At 40.6% G+C, this 18,097-nt stretch overlaps 1 protein-coding gene across 1 annotated transcript; it reads left to right on the forward strand.

Annotated features, from left to right (window-relative positions):
- MAL2 (mal, T cell differentiation protein 2) lies at positions 1-10,146 on the forward strand (the record flags this gene model as incomplete). The annotated part of the gene is made up of 4 exons (XM_084282354.1): positions 1-135; positions 2,225-2,395; positions 7,406-7,564; positions 10,075-10,146. The coding sequence occupies 4 exons, from the start codon at positions 1-3 to the stop codon at positions 10,144-10,146; spliced, it is 537 nt and encodes a 178-aa protein (XP_084138480.1).
- Between the last annotated feature and the right edge of the window lie 7,951 nt (positions 10,147-18,097).

The raw sequence follows: 18,097 nt of genomic DNA on the forward strand, positions 1-18,097 counted from the left end.
ATGCTGCCCAGGGGAGCCTCGTCCATGCCGCCTCCTCCCAACCCCGCCGCCTACTTCCCGCCCCCCCGGGTCACTCTGCCCTCGGGGCTGGAGATCCTGCGCACCTACTCGGGAGCCTTCATCTTCCTGGAGATCGTGAGTTGTGTTTGTTTTTTTTTTTGGAGGGGGGAACACCGTACTCTTCTTCCCTCCCCCACCGTCGCTCCTCACCTGCCATTTTGTGAGCGGGCTGTGGCAGCCGCCGGGAAGGAGGGAGGGAAGGAGGGAAGGGGAGGCACCGTCGCTCCTACCCCAGCCCAAAAAGGGGAGAAAACGGCTCTGTGCCCCGGGGAAGGGCAGCAGGAGCCGGGATCTCCCTCCCCGGTCATCCCCGCCTCCCCTTGGGCACCCCTGGCCCGGCCCTGTGTGGGGAGCTGCTCCCCCAGCCCCGTCCTGATGGGTGGCAGGGGGAGCTCAAGCTGCTGAGAACCCAAAAATCTCTCTGAAAAGTTACAGTGGTTGTGCTACAGGTCCTGTGCAAACTCCTGCAAGTGTGCTTAATCTGTGTGTGCGGAAGGCCGTGCTGATTTATGTGGGACTGGGGTCCTTCGAGCTCAGTCTCTGTGCAACTGTGGCACTAATTAGTGTGTGTGGTGGAAAGAAATCTGGCAGAAGCGATTTTATTAAGATTTTTTTTTTTCTTGGCGTCCCGCCCCGTGTGTCTGTGAGCTAGGTGCCACCCTGCAAGCTGTACAACGGCACCTGAGGAAGGAGTTGAACACCAAGTCCTGGCGCTGAATCAGGGCCTGAGTCAGTTGGCACAAAAGGTTAATTAGGTTGGCTAACCTGGCAGGCATTTGCCCTGCGAGCTGAAGGGGACAGCTGTAGTATTGGGGAAATTGCACAGCCCTGCGTGCTGAGATTAGCAATCTCTGCAGTAGTTTTCTATTTTTCTTTTTCTCTTTTCCTGGTTTTTGTTTCCTTTTTTTAAAAAGAATCCTGCAAGGTTCCATGTTCAAAATACTGAAAACATTTCGTGTGTATCCACTTTTTATTTAGTAGATGCTTTCTGCTATCCCTTCTGCTTCCCAACTGCCCATCGCAGTCTGGTCAATAAGTAACAGACTTGCACCTGCAGCCTTGTGAAACTAGAGAAAGCGGTTTGTCACACAGCAAAAAAAAAAAAAAAAAAAAAAAAAAGGAACCCTAAAGAACAACTTGAAGGCTAATACCAAAACCCTTGGGAGTTTTGAGCTGAGACTGCTGGTGTGTCTTTACGTGCATGCTGCTGCAATGTAACACCAAAGAGGACCCAACTAATTTTCTATCCAATTATAGCTAATTTTATAGCAGGCAGCTTTTGAAAGGTATCGCTCTTCCAACCTTGATTCTCAAGGAAGTTATCTGAATCTGAAAATGTAGCCTCTGACTTTGTAGTTTTAAATCTGTAGGATTTAAATAAGGAAGTAGTAGCTTGCTTTGAAGTTAATTGTAGCTATCTGACAGGGGAAGTAAATGCTCCATCAGTCCATTATGGCACAGTACCCCCACTACTCATTCGCTCAGATCTGTATACTGAAAAAAATTGGTAATGCTGTGTTTTTTCTCTGGTTACAATAACTTCTGGAAAATGTACATTTCTCTAGCCATTGCAACATAGTTTATAACTCACCTTATTCTAGAATCTAGTTTTCTCTTTCACTTTATTACTTATTGTGTACTTTATCAGCATTTTATTACAAATACATTTAAAAAAGATGTAGTTTCATCTTCTTTATGTATCTCATCTGATTAGGACTACCAAGCTAAACAGTATGAGATTGAATCCAAATTTGATGTGTATCATCATCAAGTTAACTCCAGTGTATGAGTGTGTGTATATATATGTGTATATTTATATATATAGTTGTATATTTATGTGTGTGAGTAATATTTTCACACTTCTTATATTTGCCTTTAAATGACAGTAAGGGCAACATTTTCAGCAGCAGCACACAAGTCACCTGAGTATGTAAATCCCATTGTCGAGACTGTTTTAAGAGGGGCTTCGTTTAACCTCCACTTAGTGCCTATCATTTCTCAGAACAACACTTATACTCTTAGAGAACTTTTGAAGTGTTTCCTCTGTTTTCCTGAAAGTAGTCAGAGGGCTTGTTGATGTGTGATATGAAGTGCTAATTCTGAGTTAGAAGGGACTGAATGAAAATTCTCTGTCAGTTCATCGTCTGCATTCCTTTCCTTGCAGCTGTTTGGAACAATAGTCTGGATTTTGGTAGCATCTACAAAAGTTCCACTGCCACTGCTGCAGGGATGGGTAATGTTCGTAGCAGTGACTGCGTGGTTCCTCTCCATCGTGTTCCTGTGCGTGTTCCTCTTCGGTTATGCAAATAGAATTGCCGTCAACTGGAACCAGACAGTAAGATATTTTTTTTATTTACGTATACATGTATTTTTTAAAGGATTATGTTTATTTTATAAATTGAAAATGATTTTATGAGAAGTAGTTATCCTAAGTCTTAATGCCTAGGCTTACATTTAACAGGAAGTTTCTCAGAAAAGGAACTCAGAACTGGAAGAGGACAGAGTAGGGCCACAAGGGTGACATACGAGGGGAAATACGAGACCTCATTTATGATGAAAGCTGAAAGAACCTACCTTTTGAAACAGACTGAAGCAGTGTACTTGTCCTCTATAAGCACATAAAAGGCATGAGCAGCAGGAAAAGAGCTAGTTTAATAAATCACGACAACCAATTGGTTTAGATGGTCAGAAATAATTATAGACTAGAAAATAGAAAATATTTTTGGACTACTAGAGAAGTGAGTAACTGGGGGTATAAAGATGTATGTAATGTTGTAAAGGAAACAATACATATTTTGAACACATTGTGTGATGTGGTTGTCTGAAATAGCACCAGACTAAAGCACCCAAGAAGTCTCCTTCGCTTCCTAAGAAAGTCTTCAGCTGACTTGGGGTCAGTTCCAGAACAGCATTGACAACTGGCTGTTAGATCTTAGGTAGTCAAAGTCGGAATAAGCCTTAGTAGCTTACCTTTTTTTTAAATTTATCTTTATAAATTTATCTTCCTTATGGGAAATCTGGGGAAACTACAGATCTCATTATGTTCTCTTCAGCTTTTGTCCAGTGTGAAGAAAAGACTTAATTCATGCTGTAATGGAGCATTATGGCTTGTGCCAATAGTTCTCACAGGCTGTACCTTCCTATTAAAAAAGGGAAGCTGTTGGTTCTGGTTTTTACCAGCAACATGGATATATGAGGTTATTGACCGTTAATTTATGTACTCCTTTGTTGTCATAAACTGGTTTTTACTTTGAGGTTTTTAGTGCTCAAGTAGTTGAGCACAAGGTGGTATTGCTCTCTCTAATAATTCTGGGAGTGAATAATAACAGGTGGCAAAACTGTCATCAGAGTGGGAATTATCAAAAAAAAAAATCTTCTGAAAGCATCAAAACTCCTGAAATATAAAAACAGACATGTTTTAAAGGTGAAGGTGATCAGCAGATTCTCTCACATGCCTTCGTTTTCTTACTGACACTTTTTTGATGATAACTGGATTTGTTTTTTTCAGTATCAATATATTTATGTATCTGTTCAAGTTATTGACAGTCCTTTGAAACAAATGCTCTTTAAAGCAAGATCATAGAGCTTTATAAGTTTGAGGCTCTAACAGCATCAAAGTCCATCAATGGTAACAAACTGGATTCTACTAAAACAAACACTTCTATTAAAACAGACTGGATTCTATAAAAGCAAATACACATACGTAGGGTCTTAGCTTTCCAGCACAATACAGGCAGTAATTAAACTCATAATGAGTTACAATTAGAGAGTGTTACAGGAATTTACGCTGTGACATCCTCACAAGTTATGACGCAACGAAGCCCTTGAGCATGTACATAACTTAAGTAAATTAATAGTGTCCTGGGTTTCATTGAAACTATTTGCCAATTTACAATCATTAATCTATTTCAGGGTTGCTGGGTAAGGGCAGAGTCTTTTATAAATTGAAAAAGATTGTTTTAAGATGGGCATTTATCTTGCACGTTGGCTGCCTGGTGTTGGTAGTGCTTGATTGTGCTATTAATTTTCTCCCCTTGTATTTGATAAATCAGTGAGAAACTTTCCGTGTCAGGAAATTGCTAGATGAGCTGTATAAAAGCCATGCCTGTGGGACTCTAACTTACTCCAAAAAGGTATCGTAACTAAGGCGGTTTCTTAAATAAATGCAGTGTGGATCCTTTTATCTCTAGCATGGTGGCTGAAATCCAGCCTCTTCCAGTCTTCAACAGAAATAACAGTAGATGTATCATTTGACCACTATTGTTAGGTACACAAAAGTTCTGTAACTTGTTGGCACTAAACTCTTTAGTAGCACTTCACAAGGATTTTTACCTGCTGTTTCAAATAAATAATTACTAGAAATACTAAAAACTTTTTATTGTTACACAATACAGAGGTGTACATGTTCATTTTAGGTTGCCACATATTTATATAAATACATGTTTTTGGTACTTCAGAAATTAAATTTATAATAAACTCAGATATTACAGGTTATAAAATTAGGAAAAATAGGAAGAGTCGTAGCTTGTTTATGGGAGAGTACAAATGCATTCTTTTATAGATTCATGAGCAAAGGTGGTTTCAGGCTCTGGAAGGCGAAGTGTAAATTTGAAAAATAGCTTGGGATTCTGACAGACCTGTGTTTGTTAATACCGTATGACATAAGTAGCTCCACTGAGCTCATACAGATATTTAAAAAATAAGATGCTACACGGTGAAAAGTTGGGGGAAAATATGGACCTTAATACATCACTGTATTAAACCAGATGGTATGACAAATATATTTCTTTATGGCCTGACTCACAACACACTTGTTTACAAAATTAGATGTGAAGTAGCATATCACGCAGATCTGGTGCTGTTTTACATATCCCTTGTGTGAGGCTTCCATGATTATACAAGGGTTAAGACAATGGAAAGTTAGGCACTGTGCTAACAATTATTAAAAACAAAACTGACCACCTTCCCTAATAACATCTCGGCTTTTTCGGTCATAGAAACCCTAACCATATGAATGTGAAACCTTTCTGCTGCTACATGGCTTCACTGTAATTGCTGCCAGGAGAAGGAAATTAGAGGCTTCAGCAGGAGGATGGAGGAAATGAAAGAGTTTGTCTTCTGAAAACACCTCTCCTGCATGCATTCAGCACCATCTTCCTCATGGAGCTATTTGTGTTCCCTCCAGTATTTAGTAGCCCCAAAAAACTGGATGTCCTTGATTATCTATGGATTTATGCACACCAATTGAGTTGCTGAACTTCAGCGCTATGAAATTTGTATGTCAGGTCATGTTGGGGTTTGGGGTTTGTCACGGAGGGAGCACACAGCTGCATGCAGTGTGTCACGGTGCACACAGCTGGTCACGTAGAAGATACAGGTCTGTCTGCCAGCTCAGTTGAGCAGGGGAAACCAAACCAGTAAGCTTCTGGTGGAGAGAAGTGCCTCCCCAATTGCAGCACAGCACCATAGGTTCTCCAGTGCTCCATTGCTCTCATGTACAAGCGGTTGCTGGTCTCTACAATTTTTTGTATGAGGTACGGATGTTACAGGAGAGCAGCAGACTGAGGGAATGAGTCTTGTGTCCAAAGCTTGAGTTCTGGCAAGCCTAGGACATGACAGCCATCCATCTAGGTTGTAAAGCCAATCTCAGCACTCTTTTCTTCTCTTAGTTCCGTGGATGTCAGTGGCATTTCCTGGTGATGCTCCTAAAGAAGTAAAAGCTTAGGGGAGGGGGAAAAAAAAAAGTAAAGCAGACAGGATAGAAGACCAGAAGTTGGGAATTACTGCAGCTGTTTTTGCCAAAACTTATATTCTTAGAAATAAGCAGTCATTAAGAAAGTAGTATTGTCTATGACCTAGCCTCAAATGATTGTTAATTAAGAGAAAATTATTTCCTGGTCAAAGTGGAATTGGAAACTGTAAGTGGCCTCTTAGATCATAACTTGCCGAAACTAACTGGAGTGTGAGTACTAGAGTAGCTCTATCTGCTATCAAATATGAAACAACCGATGAATTTGGAAAGGAATTCTTTTAATGATAACAATAAAATAAAATCTAACACCTTTGAAGAAACATTTCTCTAATCAGGGAAACTCGGCGCATTCCTGCCTTGCTATCAGATAGCCACGAGGTAAGGGTAATGCACAGTAAGTTCTGGTGTGTATGAATACTCTCTGCTGTTGTGATGAGATCGGGATGCTTCTTCCTGGGTGCTCGCTCTTAGCATACTGGTAGTCCGTTGCACTCACACCAATGACAGGTCCACAATGAATTTGTGCTCGAGATAGACCATGTATCATGGTTTTCATCAAAAAGCATACCCATGCTTGTGTATAATATACAAAATGGTGCAGGCCTGCATGTGTACGCACACGCTGCACGTGGTTTATGGACTCAGGAACTGAGTGTGGTGCACATGTATGCTTTGCAGACTCAACACCAGAGGGAGGTGCTGGAAATATGCGTTAGATGTCTTCAAACTGTACTGGAACATGTCTTGCGTCTTGCCGCATGGAACACTCAGAGGCACAAGCCACAGAAAGATTTAGGCACCAAAGCTGCTTTTTTGTGTACACCAGTAATAGAATCCAGAAATGTTAGATGTCTGAACCTTGTGCTTAGCTAGCATTCACTACAGAGCAGCGAATTGCCTAGAGAAGAGCATGAGAGACACATATATAAAGCAAATCCTAGCTCTTGTTAAGTGCCAGGCATTTTATTCAGCAGGATCACAAAGTACCTCCACATTACTTTATTCTGTGTAGAGCCAAAACAGAGAGAGTTGAGGAGGTGCCTCAGTACTTGGACTTTGTACCATGAAGTAAACTTCAGCTGTGTCAAGGTTGGCATGTTTCTGGACACGTACAGAAGCAACATTTAAATGTAAAAGGAGCTTTTGGAGTTGAGGTTGTGGCTGAGAAGGGATTCAGGGGACTGCAAGTTTGTATTGTACTGCTTCAGTTGTGATAGTCAGCCTGAACATCCCTTCTTTTTGATCTGAGCTTTATAAATGGAGAGTTCTGTAAGCTCTAATTGCTTTAAAGTGATCTAAAAGGTCAGCACATGTACATAAGCTGAGCACGTGTGCCTCTTCATTTGAAAGAATATGGAGGTTGGGGAGAGGGAGGGTTGTCTTAGTACTAATTATGTTAGTGAGTTGTTTGTAATTGCAAGCAGTTGTGAAAACACGTACTGTTTAAGCTCTCAGATGGATTTAGCATTGCTCACGTACAGTTATTGTTATCAGTGCTTGTTTCAGGTTTCAGTGTTGGCTTTCACTTACACTGAGACTACAAGAACTAGGTGCATGTTGTAGCACAGACTCAATCTGTTCTTTGCTTTTCAGGACTTTCTTTTCCACGGGGCTACTTTTGTCTTTTATTTTGGAGCTTTTCTACTGCAAGCAGCAACTACGTCTCTGCATTACTTCCCCCGCAAATTCAACTCCACCACACATGAGAAGATTCTAGCTGATCATGAATATAACATAAGCATAGCAGCCTCGGTATGTACTTCATTAATTTGTATCTAGGGACAGAAGTCTGTTGTAAGTCCTTGTAGCCAACTACTCAAAATGGAAGAAGTGATCGTCTTTGAAAGCAGCAAATATTTTCACAGTGGCATGCAAAAAATATCACAGTAAGCTGTTGCTCAGAGGGTACTTTTCACAATAGTATTTGAAGTCTATTATCACTCCAGCTTATAATTTTAGATGAGATATCATAAAAGCAATGCTGTTTTTTGGAATAGGAGAAATAGATAAAAACTGAGCCTTCATCAAAGCATCAGGTGTGAATTTCAAGCCTGTGCTCAGACTTCACAGAATCACAGAATCACAGAATTTCTAGGTTGGAAGAGACCTCAAGATCATCGAGTCCAACCTCTGCCCTAACGCTAACAGTCCCCACTAAACCATTTCCCTAAGCTCTACATCTAAACGTCTTTTGAAGACTTCCAGGGATGGTGACTCCACCACTTCCCTGGGCAGCCTGTTAATTTGTGAATGCTTGGGATTTTTGGTACTGTTCAGGTAGTCCTGAACATGCCATGGGGAAAAATCTTGGGCTAGCTCCTTGTGCAGCTCCAGATATGCCTGACATCAAAAAAGTGTATAAAAGTTAGCTGCAAAGGCCATGCTGTTACCTATGACAAGGATTAGTGTGTTTTTATTGATAGCCTAAGCTCAGACTTCCTTTTTATCACTGCAATTGCATCATCACCGAATCCCTGTATCTGGTGATGTGGGCGTGTGGAGCTGAGTCAGGAAATACACTGGGCGTTAGCTTTCTCCCTGACTGGACTCTTGAATGGCAAGGAGGTGTGTGGAACTGAACTAAAACTACTGAGCCTTTTTTTTTTTTTTTTTTAACCTCCAAGAGCATCTCACATACCTCAGGGAACTGTATGGGTTTGTTAAGCTTCTAAAATGCTCTGTGGGTATCTGTTGTCTTCAGAACTAGATAACCACAAATCTTATGCTGTAAACACCTTCAGCTTATCTTAGGATAAAAACAGATGAGCCTAAGGTGTGAAGTTTACATTCTCTCTGAAAGAAAATAAAGGAAAAACCTTTTGCTTTGGCAAGCCAAGCTCTGAAGGGGTGAGGTGAGGCACTCAGGACTTGGAGACTGACATGCCCACCATTACCCTCTTGCTATTAGCACACTCCAACACATTTAATGGTACACAGACAGAGGTGGTGTCTCATGGCTGTGTCCAAACTGAGAGAGGACTTTCTATTAAATATCTCAAATTCTACACTTCAGTGTAGTTCTTCAGTCCTTGTTTGAGTGTGTTCAGATCCTACTTAATATTTGGTAAAATATTTTTCTTCAGTCACCTTCATTATCTTTTCTGACAGTAGAATACTCCAAGAAACCCTTTACCCCTTCCATACTATTTTTAAGGAGAATTCAGTTCTTCGTGACCCTCAAATCCCTCTCAAGATAGGGAGGAGGAGATTTGCACCTCAGTAATTTTTAATTAAGAGATGCTGGGAACTGCTGAATCAGATACTGTAGTCTTTAGCATCTTCATGTTTGTTTGTTTGTTTGTTTGTTTTTCCCAAAATTATCTAATTAGAAAGTCAGGGCATACAGAGAAAAAAATTATGACCTTTTTCAAACACTTCATTAAAACAATCCTATGATCTAAATGGGGGAAAAAAAAAGATAAAGCCTTGTGGACATTTGTCTTTTAAAATTACTTCTTAGATATGTATACTGTGATTAAAAATGTATCTATTCCTTTTATGAGTGATAGTTTTAGGATGTAGCATCTATTCAAAACTTGATGTGTCGGATTAACACTTGTATGGAAAGCAAGGTTGTGATTGTGATTGAATCTGTATGTTCTAGGAGAGTGACCATCATTAGCACTGGACAATACAAGAAACTATGTTTCAAAAATTCAGTGTCTAATTTTTTTCTTCTGGTTTATATTATATAACTGAGTTTGCCATGGCGTGACCTTCAGTTTCTATCTCTTCAATTTAGTTCTTGAGCAGCAGCAGATTCCTGGCATTTCTTAGGAATCTCTTCTAGTGTCTGGTTATCTGGTTAAGGAGGCCAGATTTGAATCAATCTCTGTATTTCTGCAAGTAAAGAACTCTGCTTTTTAGAGGTTTGTCTCCTTAATTGTTTGCTGGTAAAGCATGCACTTGTAGGTCTTCTAATCAAACACTAAAAACTGAAGTTTTCAAACTTCCAAAACTGAAACGCAAGGTGTAAGTATGCACAATTGTTTTGTACCATAACTTCTGAACGTGTTCTGTTTAGATCCTATTTCAAAAGATCTTCTGCAGCTAGCAAGTTAAAAACAGTTACATGGGTTTAAAACAGAGAAGTTTGTGAGAAAACTTCAGAGGATCCCAGACCTGTCTTTACGATAAGAATTTTGGGTAGGGAGCTACCTTTTGAATCATTTGTGTTGGTGTATTCTTTTGGAATAGAAAAAAAGTAGATCAATATAATGTGTGATTCACTTTTTTTTTCTTTTTCCCCCCTACTCCTCTAGATTTTTGCCTTTGCAACAGCTGTTTGTTATGGTTGCAGCACAGCCATGGCGTTGAGGAGATGGAAGCTATAGCGGTTGAAGAGACTTTAATGCCTGAGTGCTCCACTTCAGATCAAATTAACTACTACTTGTCTGTTTTACTGTAATGTAATTCCAAAAAAGACTTTTTTTTTTTTTTTTTTTTTTTTTTGCTTAAAATCTGTTTTCAACTGCTGAAATGCAAATAACCCCTAATCAGGATTTCCTTAACAGAAGACATGTTTCTGTCTCTTCCTTTTTTAGTTTTTACTTTTATTGGGTCCTCATTAGAAACATTATTCACTGAATAATATTAGAGTTCAGGGATAAACAGATATCATGAGCAGACAGCAGAATTTTAGTGCTAAACCAGAAGAGCAGGAAGAAAGCTGAAATTAACAGACATGTTACCTGCACAGGCAGCTAAGAAGCTCCCCCCTCGTTAAGTCCTGGGACTGGGCTTTCAGTGCTTTGCAGCATTGCAGTGCGCTCCACACAGGTGGGCATTGAGGCTCCTGGTGGAGTCACTGGTCTTGTGTGTGCTGCTCGGTGCATAATCAGAGCCCAAGCTGACTTTGCGGTATCAGCTTAGTATAAATTATTAACTTTGTACAGAGGAAATATTTTAAATATCCACGCAGTGCAATCTTTTGGTGTTATTTTACAACCATATTCAGCTATGGTGATCTGATCCTCTAAAGCTTCTTGTGTTCTTTTCTAGATGGAAAGTGTCTGGGAGTGCCAGACAGTAGTTCATTAGTTTTAGGCATTTAGCTCAATCAGATCTATTTATACTGCAAAACAAACAGTGCATTTGTGTTGTGTGTATATAGGTGATATAATTTTGTTTAACAGGAATATTTGCACTGTTTAACTTTGTTGAAGTACGGCTGTGGTTTTGTTACTTCAAGTGCTGCATTTGTTACTTAATTATGTGAGTCAACTTCATCTGAATGGAATGTTACCAAATGGTGAATATTGTCTGACCTCAATTCATGCAGTGCGCTGTTTGTTACATCTTAAACCTGCGGTGTTGTAAAGGTGTTTTTATTTGGAGAGATGCCTATGCAACATCTTGCTGAAAGCAGTGGAATGCAAAGCAGTCCGCCCATGAGGGAGTTTGCTTTTGGCAGGAATGAAGTTTAATTGAGCCTCCTTTGAATATCCCAGTTGTATAATGACATGCAATGTTATAAATACAAAGTTAATGAAACGATAGTGTTGCACTCTGTTCCTTAACACTCATCCTTTTTGGCAGATGGCAAAACTTCTTTTTTTTTATAATGCTAGTAAATATTTTTTTTTTGCTCTTGTGAATAGTGCCAAATTGATAACGTGGGAACGTAAAGGTTCTCTGTCATTCAAGAACAACTCGCTCACTGCATCTTGCCAGTGCACCTTACAATTCTACAAAGACCAGCGGCGGTTGGGTAAGGGAAGACAGGACTTCCCTCATTCCTGGGCCTACTCATTCTTCTTGAGCCAACAAAAGTATCTGCTCTGAAGGTCACTTTGCCGAATTTGCCAGGAACAAGGATCTGTGAGAGCCAGCCACCATCAGTGGAGCCCTTCAGTCCCTGCTGACCCAGGACAGAGATTTTTATTGGTGACACGAAAGTGAGCAGCCACCCTTCTGACTACTGGGACCACCTCCTGAATTATTGCAATGGGATGGTTTTGTGTATCTTTTCTGAAAATTTTATCTTCCAGAGATTTTATACTCTGCCTGATTATTTTTTTCTAATCCTCTACTTGTGTTAAAACTCGTTTTGTGAATGTTTTACCTAGAGCCATATACTTTTAAAACACTTCATATTGTATAAAATACATTTACACTGGAGTATATGGATGAAAATGTTTAACGGACTTATGCTAAGCAGCATTAAAGTTACTAAATATGTTTATGGCAGCAGTCTGGTTATTAATCTTGTTTGTAAAGTCTTGTCATTAGTTCTCTTTTTGGAAAGTATCAAAAAACTACTTTGCAGCTCAGTGTGATTCTAGACATACAAAATAAAGGCTAAGATTTCTCAAGAAGACACAACTACATTAGTTTTGTATAGTGGTTTGCTATGTGATACAGCATGAACATCAGTGAGGAGAAGAGCCAGATCAGCTACAACAACACTGTAAATGGGTGCTGCGTTTTGGTGTGGTTACTCCCTCACCCTGGAACCTAGAAGTGCACGGCACACTGCAGACTGTGCACAGCTACAGCACCTGCAGCCAGCTGGGACGATGAGGGAAAGATCTTAACTTTTTGCCTGTTTAAACGTACAGAGGATGAATCCCACACGTGGTGTCAATTAAAAAGCTGTCCAAGGTTAGTTGGACTTTGTACCTAACCTGGGAGTTCAAACCTGAGGTGTAAAGATGATGACTAGTGGGTGCTGTTTAAATGTCTTATACCACTTGTAGAAGAAGCCCAGGTAACAGAGTGCAGTTAGCATAGCATGGGAACTTTATTTGCATAGTGAGGAAAGGTGAAACTTTCCCTCTTAACTATCAAAGACAAACAAAGGGCAGTGAAGAGATAAAGGTAAAAACTCCAGTAATGAAAAGGTGGCTTTCGTATGAAAAGGTGGCTAAAAAGCACTGAAAGGACATAAATGTTCTGTTAGCATCTAAGGAGTTTTACTGGTCTTTGAGGAATATTTAAGGAAGGACACAGCATAAAAAGGAACAAGGAAGCCATCACATTCCTTTTTTTTTTTTTTTTAAAAAAAAAAAGGCCAGTAATTAATTTTGTATTACTTTGTAAAAAGACGGGTGTGACTCACAAATGGTGTGTGCATGCTGGGATGTCTGTATGCAAATACTGATAGGGAATTAGCACGAACCTTGTGATGGTTATTACAGGTGATATATGCAAGCTGGTTCTAATATGTCTCACTCTTTTCCTAAATTAAATGTATAAAAATGTCCCCAAGCCTCTGAGTGATGACCTTGAAGAGCACAATCTTAGACTTCTTCAAAGAACAAAGGCAGCCCAGGAGGAGATAGGAATATAAACTGTCACAATGAATTTAAGGTGGATGGAATTAGACCACAGATGCCAAAAAGTGTTTTCGTCAAATGTCTCTATGAAGTGAAGCTACAGTGCAGGGATATCCAAGATACCATGCAGGTACCTACTCTTATTGAAACAAAAAAACATTTCATAGTATTTTGGATACTGCTGTTCCACAGCTGCTGCTAAATAAGTTCTCTATAAGGAGACTTCAGAAGGTGCAGGGAGAAGCACTAGTTTGCTATTGCTTAAGAAAAAGGAAAGGATACATTTTAGAAAGCTAAGCTTCTGTTAGAACATACTCAGAAAATGATGCACAGAAAGTGCTTCACCGAAGTCCTGACTTTATTTCTGTCTTCTTGAATACCTGGAAATGACCCAAGGTGACACAGCGCCTGCAGTGACTATTGATATGTACAGGATCAGGCTGTTAATGATTTCTCAGGCCTTTGTATATTGGTTATAAATCATAAAGCGAGTAAAGTTATGTTGATGTAAAACACATCTGTAGAAAGAGAGAGGCAGAACCGGACAGAGATCATGCATATCTGTTCACTTCATAAAAAGTTAAAGAAAAAGCACTGAAAAATCAATAGGCCAGTGTCTTTTCCTCTTTAGCTTCCAAAACCATCTCACAGCACTGACTCCCATTGCACTTCCTCTAATCCTTGTATTTTTGCAATTGCTTTATAAGTGTAAAAAATGTTGACGTTCCGGTCTGAATTTGAAAAAAAACCAACATGTTAAGAGAGCATAAAACTCTTGGAGAACTAGTTTGCTCCATTTTTATCTATATAGGGGGAAACTGGTCTCTGAATGCTGGTATCCTGATGCATTTCACAGTCCACTGCCGGGCTTGTACAGAAAGGCTTCCTGGTTGTGTCTGAATATAATGGGGAACCACAAATCCTAAAACTGAAATGCAAACCTAACAATGGACTTTTCAGTCTTATAAAGTCTTATAAAATGGAAAATTGGAAAGTGAGATCATGCTGTATGTTTTTCTGATCTGCATTTTGGACAATTGGTCGTGATACCTTGGCCTTTGTGGAGACACTGGAGACACAAGGAACACCGTCAGAAGAAGAAAACAAAACAAACAACAAAAAAAAAAAATTCAGCAATGGAAGTATTATATATATATGTATTTATTTATTTATTATTATTATTTTAAGTGGAGTCCAGCATGACTCTTCACCTTTCCCCTGTTGGGTTAAGCTGCTGTTGGTCCCTTATGGTGATCCTGTAAACCCCCTTCCAACCTGGGCAGTCCAGAATTTACTGCAGCTGTACCTGAGGAGTTCCTGGGAAGATAAGTGCTGTTCTCCTGTCACAGATGGGAAGCTCAGAGAGACTCGTGTGCTGAAGGAGACCTGTGGTGGAGAAGAACCCAGCTGCTCAAGGCAAAGGTGGATTTAAATGTGGGCAGGAAGACAGCGGTGTCATGCGGCCTGTACGTGATCGACAGGGACCATTTCTGTCTCTGTCACAGTTGTATTAAGTCAGGAAACTAGTTACATGGGCTTAAAAGGTAGGACTGTTTGTGAAGGATTATGAGTTAAAGGGAAGCTTTATGTGCCAAATTGGCCATTCCTATATCCAACGCTAGTTTCTGGGTATTCTGACCTTCAGTTTGATTATCCAGCTGTAAATACACAGAGTTCCTGCTTGAGGTGTTGGTCTGCCTCCTGCATCTTAGAAGAGGAAACAGATCCTCAGGAATCTGCAGGTTTCAGCTGCTTCCTGCTACACAAAATGTTTGAGCCTTACAAACTTGGCGTTAGGAAAACTACCTGCATCCAGCCCGCCAAGGCACAGCTTGCAGGTCAGAAACCTGAGCTAAGTTTTGGCAACTAATTTGTTCAAGCTGCCTTCCAAGGAAGCACAATGATCAAGTCATCAGGCTTGGATAGGTGTTTGAACACCTTCCTTGCTGTGGGATTAGTACAAATATCTGTAAGGATTCTGGAGACTGTGGGCAATATATTCACACATGCCCAGCAAACCCAGTGTCAGACCTGGCTCCAGAGAGGCTCTTGTGCAAGGACTGGGCCCCAGGGACCTACACTTGATTACAGCATTACTAGTAATCTTTAAGGAATTACTGGAGCTTTTAATCTCATCCATACTTATTTTCTAGTCTTCTCAGCGAAGTGTGGCCCATATCACCAGGCCAGTGCTGTGGAACAGCAAACAGCAGATGAGAACAAGCCCAGAGGGGTTTCCTGCAGAGCAAAGGATCCTCCGCACTCCTCTGGCTGCACAGCCAGGACCTCACACTGCCCCATTTCCCTGTACAAAGGCACTGGAGCTTCAGGGTGATCTGATTACCTTGCTGCAGGTATTGTTTTAGGTTCAATAAACTTTATGACACTAACCATCGAGGCAAAAATTTTTCTTTTAACAAACACTTTGCAACCCCCCTTTTTTTTTTTTTTTTGTCCTTAAAAGGACTATAACCATCTTTCTTTGCAATTAATTTTCAAGTGGAAAGAATATTGTAGCATAAATTAATAATGTAATTACTGATACCATAGGTCTTACTGTTTCCAAGTTGAAGGATCTGGAGTTATTTCCAGTTTCCTGGGTCCAGGTGAACACCCTAGCTACATCACAGCTCTATGTGATAGTGTGACCTGAACAGGCATCCCCTCTTCTCCCTGTTTCTTGCCTGGTTTTGGAAAGGAAGCCAGGCATGCAGACAAGCAGGGAGCTGCACTGTGATCTGGACAAGCTGGACAACCCAGAAAGCAACGTGGTGTATTTGGATGTGATTCACTCTTAGGTAGGCAACACATGCACAGATGAACTTTGATGGTTCCACCAAGACAACATAGAAGTTAGGGCAAATGGAGGAATTGTGTGGGAGGCCCACTGATTATAAAAGGAGGTTTAAGACTTTAGCAATTCTTTGCATTTGTCCCATGCAATAAGTCTAGGTCTTGAAACTTGAATATGCCTGTTTTTCAAGCTGTAAATACCTTGTGCTGGGATGTGACGTCCTGGGAAACCTGTAGGGCCAGCTTAGAGCCTTGGGCTGTTCAAATAAGAGGCAAGGTGAATCATCACCGGATGCTTTAACCCCAAATTCAGGACCAGGGGGGAAGGGGAAGTGTTCCCCACCTCCCAGGTCGACTTCCCAACATGGTATCAGCTCTAAAGGTTGGAAGAAGGACAGGAATTCTTCCTCTCTGTTCCCTGGCTACAATCAGCATGGATCCTGCATGAGCTGGAGAGCAGAAAGGAGGAGGAGCTGGACAGAGGTGTCATCTGAGTGCTAAGACATGGCTGACCTGACCCGTAGCAGTGACAGCTGTTCCTGGGCTAAAACCCAAGGTTCAGTCCCTGACCTAAAATAAAAAGTAAATATACCCGATAATGAATTTGTCAAACAACATGTCTGGGTCTTAGCTGGAGCAAATGTTCCTAAAAAAGACAGAATACGTCAGAGAGAAATTTCTTGATGAACAAGAGGCCAGATTTTGCTTTTAGTTATATAAATGCAACTTCTTTTGAGGTCGCCAGCAAGGAATCTCACTAATGGAAGTAAGAACAGAATTTTCCCTCAGCACTAAATAGAGCTGACCTTTGAAATAAATGGTATTACAAATTCTTTGGCCTTGTGTCATTTGCTTTTTCTTCTTAGGATCCTGCTGCTGGGATAAGTTATTGCTGGAATAGCTGCTGCCACAAACGGAAAAAGAGCCTTTGTGTCCATGGCAGACTTAGGAGACATGAAGGCTCCAAGATAAAAACCCAGCACTTGTGGGGTCTCGTTGTTTTAGAGGATCTGACTCATGGGTTGTGATTGGTTTAGGGTTGGCAATGCTGAAACAAGCTAGGTGAGGCACAATGTCACATGGGACTTCTGAGATGAAGAACTACTGCAGTGTCACCACTTAATTGATACCACCAAATTGTGCGTCTCTGCTGGCTGAAAGGATATTAGGAGAAGAAGTTAATGGTGAATTTAACTCATTCATGAATCCCTTATTTTTCTTTAATAAAAAATAAATAAACAACAAGACCTCCAAGGAGAACATTACTTGGTGTAGCTCATGACTTAAACGTGGAGATCAGCCCAGTTAGTGCCGGTAGATGGAGCTACAACCACAGAAAGCCCTTCACTGGCTGCACTGACTTTAGGGACGTCCTTGGCCACTCCGTATTCAGGGTTTCTCCATACCCTAATTTCCAAATAAGCAAAGCTACCAGCAGTGCAATTTGGAAGACTCCTTATAAGTTAACTAATTTGTCTGAATGGATCGGGGTCACACTTTCATCTTTTTTGTTATACACATACACAGCATCATCTTAGTGCCGTACACTACTTCATACTTCTGTCGGTACGTTCATATTCCACATTTCATATTTATTGGGAACAATCCCAGTACAGTAACGCAAAGCAAAGCCCCTTTTCTAAGGAGGTAAGAGGCAGCTGGAGATAGCATCCTTCCCTCTTCTCCCTGCAGGACTCAGTTGGCTTTGTTGACCTCTATAAATCACATGTGACTGAAACCCCTGGAGCTCCACTAGGTCAGACAAGTGGAAACTAGCTTTCAGACCTTAAGGGGATTTTGGAGAGATTTCTTTTTCCTAGGGAGTTATGGATGTTAACCAAGTCAGCTCATTTAAAATGGCAGCTGAAGAAATGGAGCCACAGACTTTGCAGAGTTTGCAGATACTAAATTCTTTCAGATAGTTGAATTCTGTGCATGCCATGAAGACTTCATCAAACTGAGCTGGCACAAAGGTGGCAGATGAACTTTAATGTAGATAAATACAGGGCAAAGCATCTAGGAAAAAATGATCTATACCAAACTTGGAACTGCAAGTTACAACTTAGGAAAGACATCTTGGAGCCATTGCTGATGGCTCTCTGAAATCATCAGCTCAGTATGCGATGGCAAGCAAGAAAAGTCAATAAAATACTGGAGCTCATGAGAAAGTTATTAGGAACAGAACAGAGGGTGTAATGTTGCTGAGAGAGAGAGA

The sequence above is a fragment of the Netta rufina genome (assembly GCF_964035555.1).
Source record: "Netta rufina genome assembly, chromosome: 2".
Taxonomy (NCBI): Eukaryota; Metazoa; Chordata; class Aves; order Anseriformes; family Anatidae; genus Netta; species Netta rufina.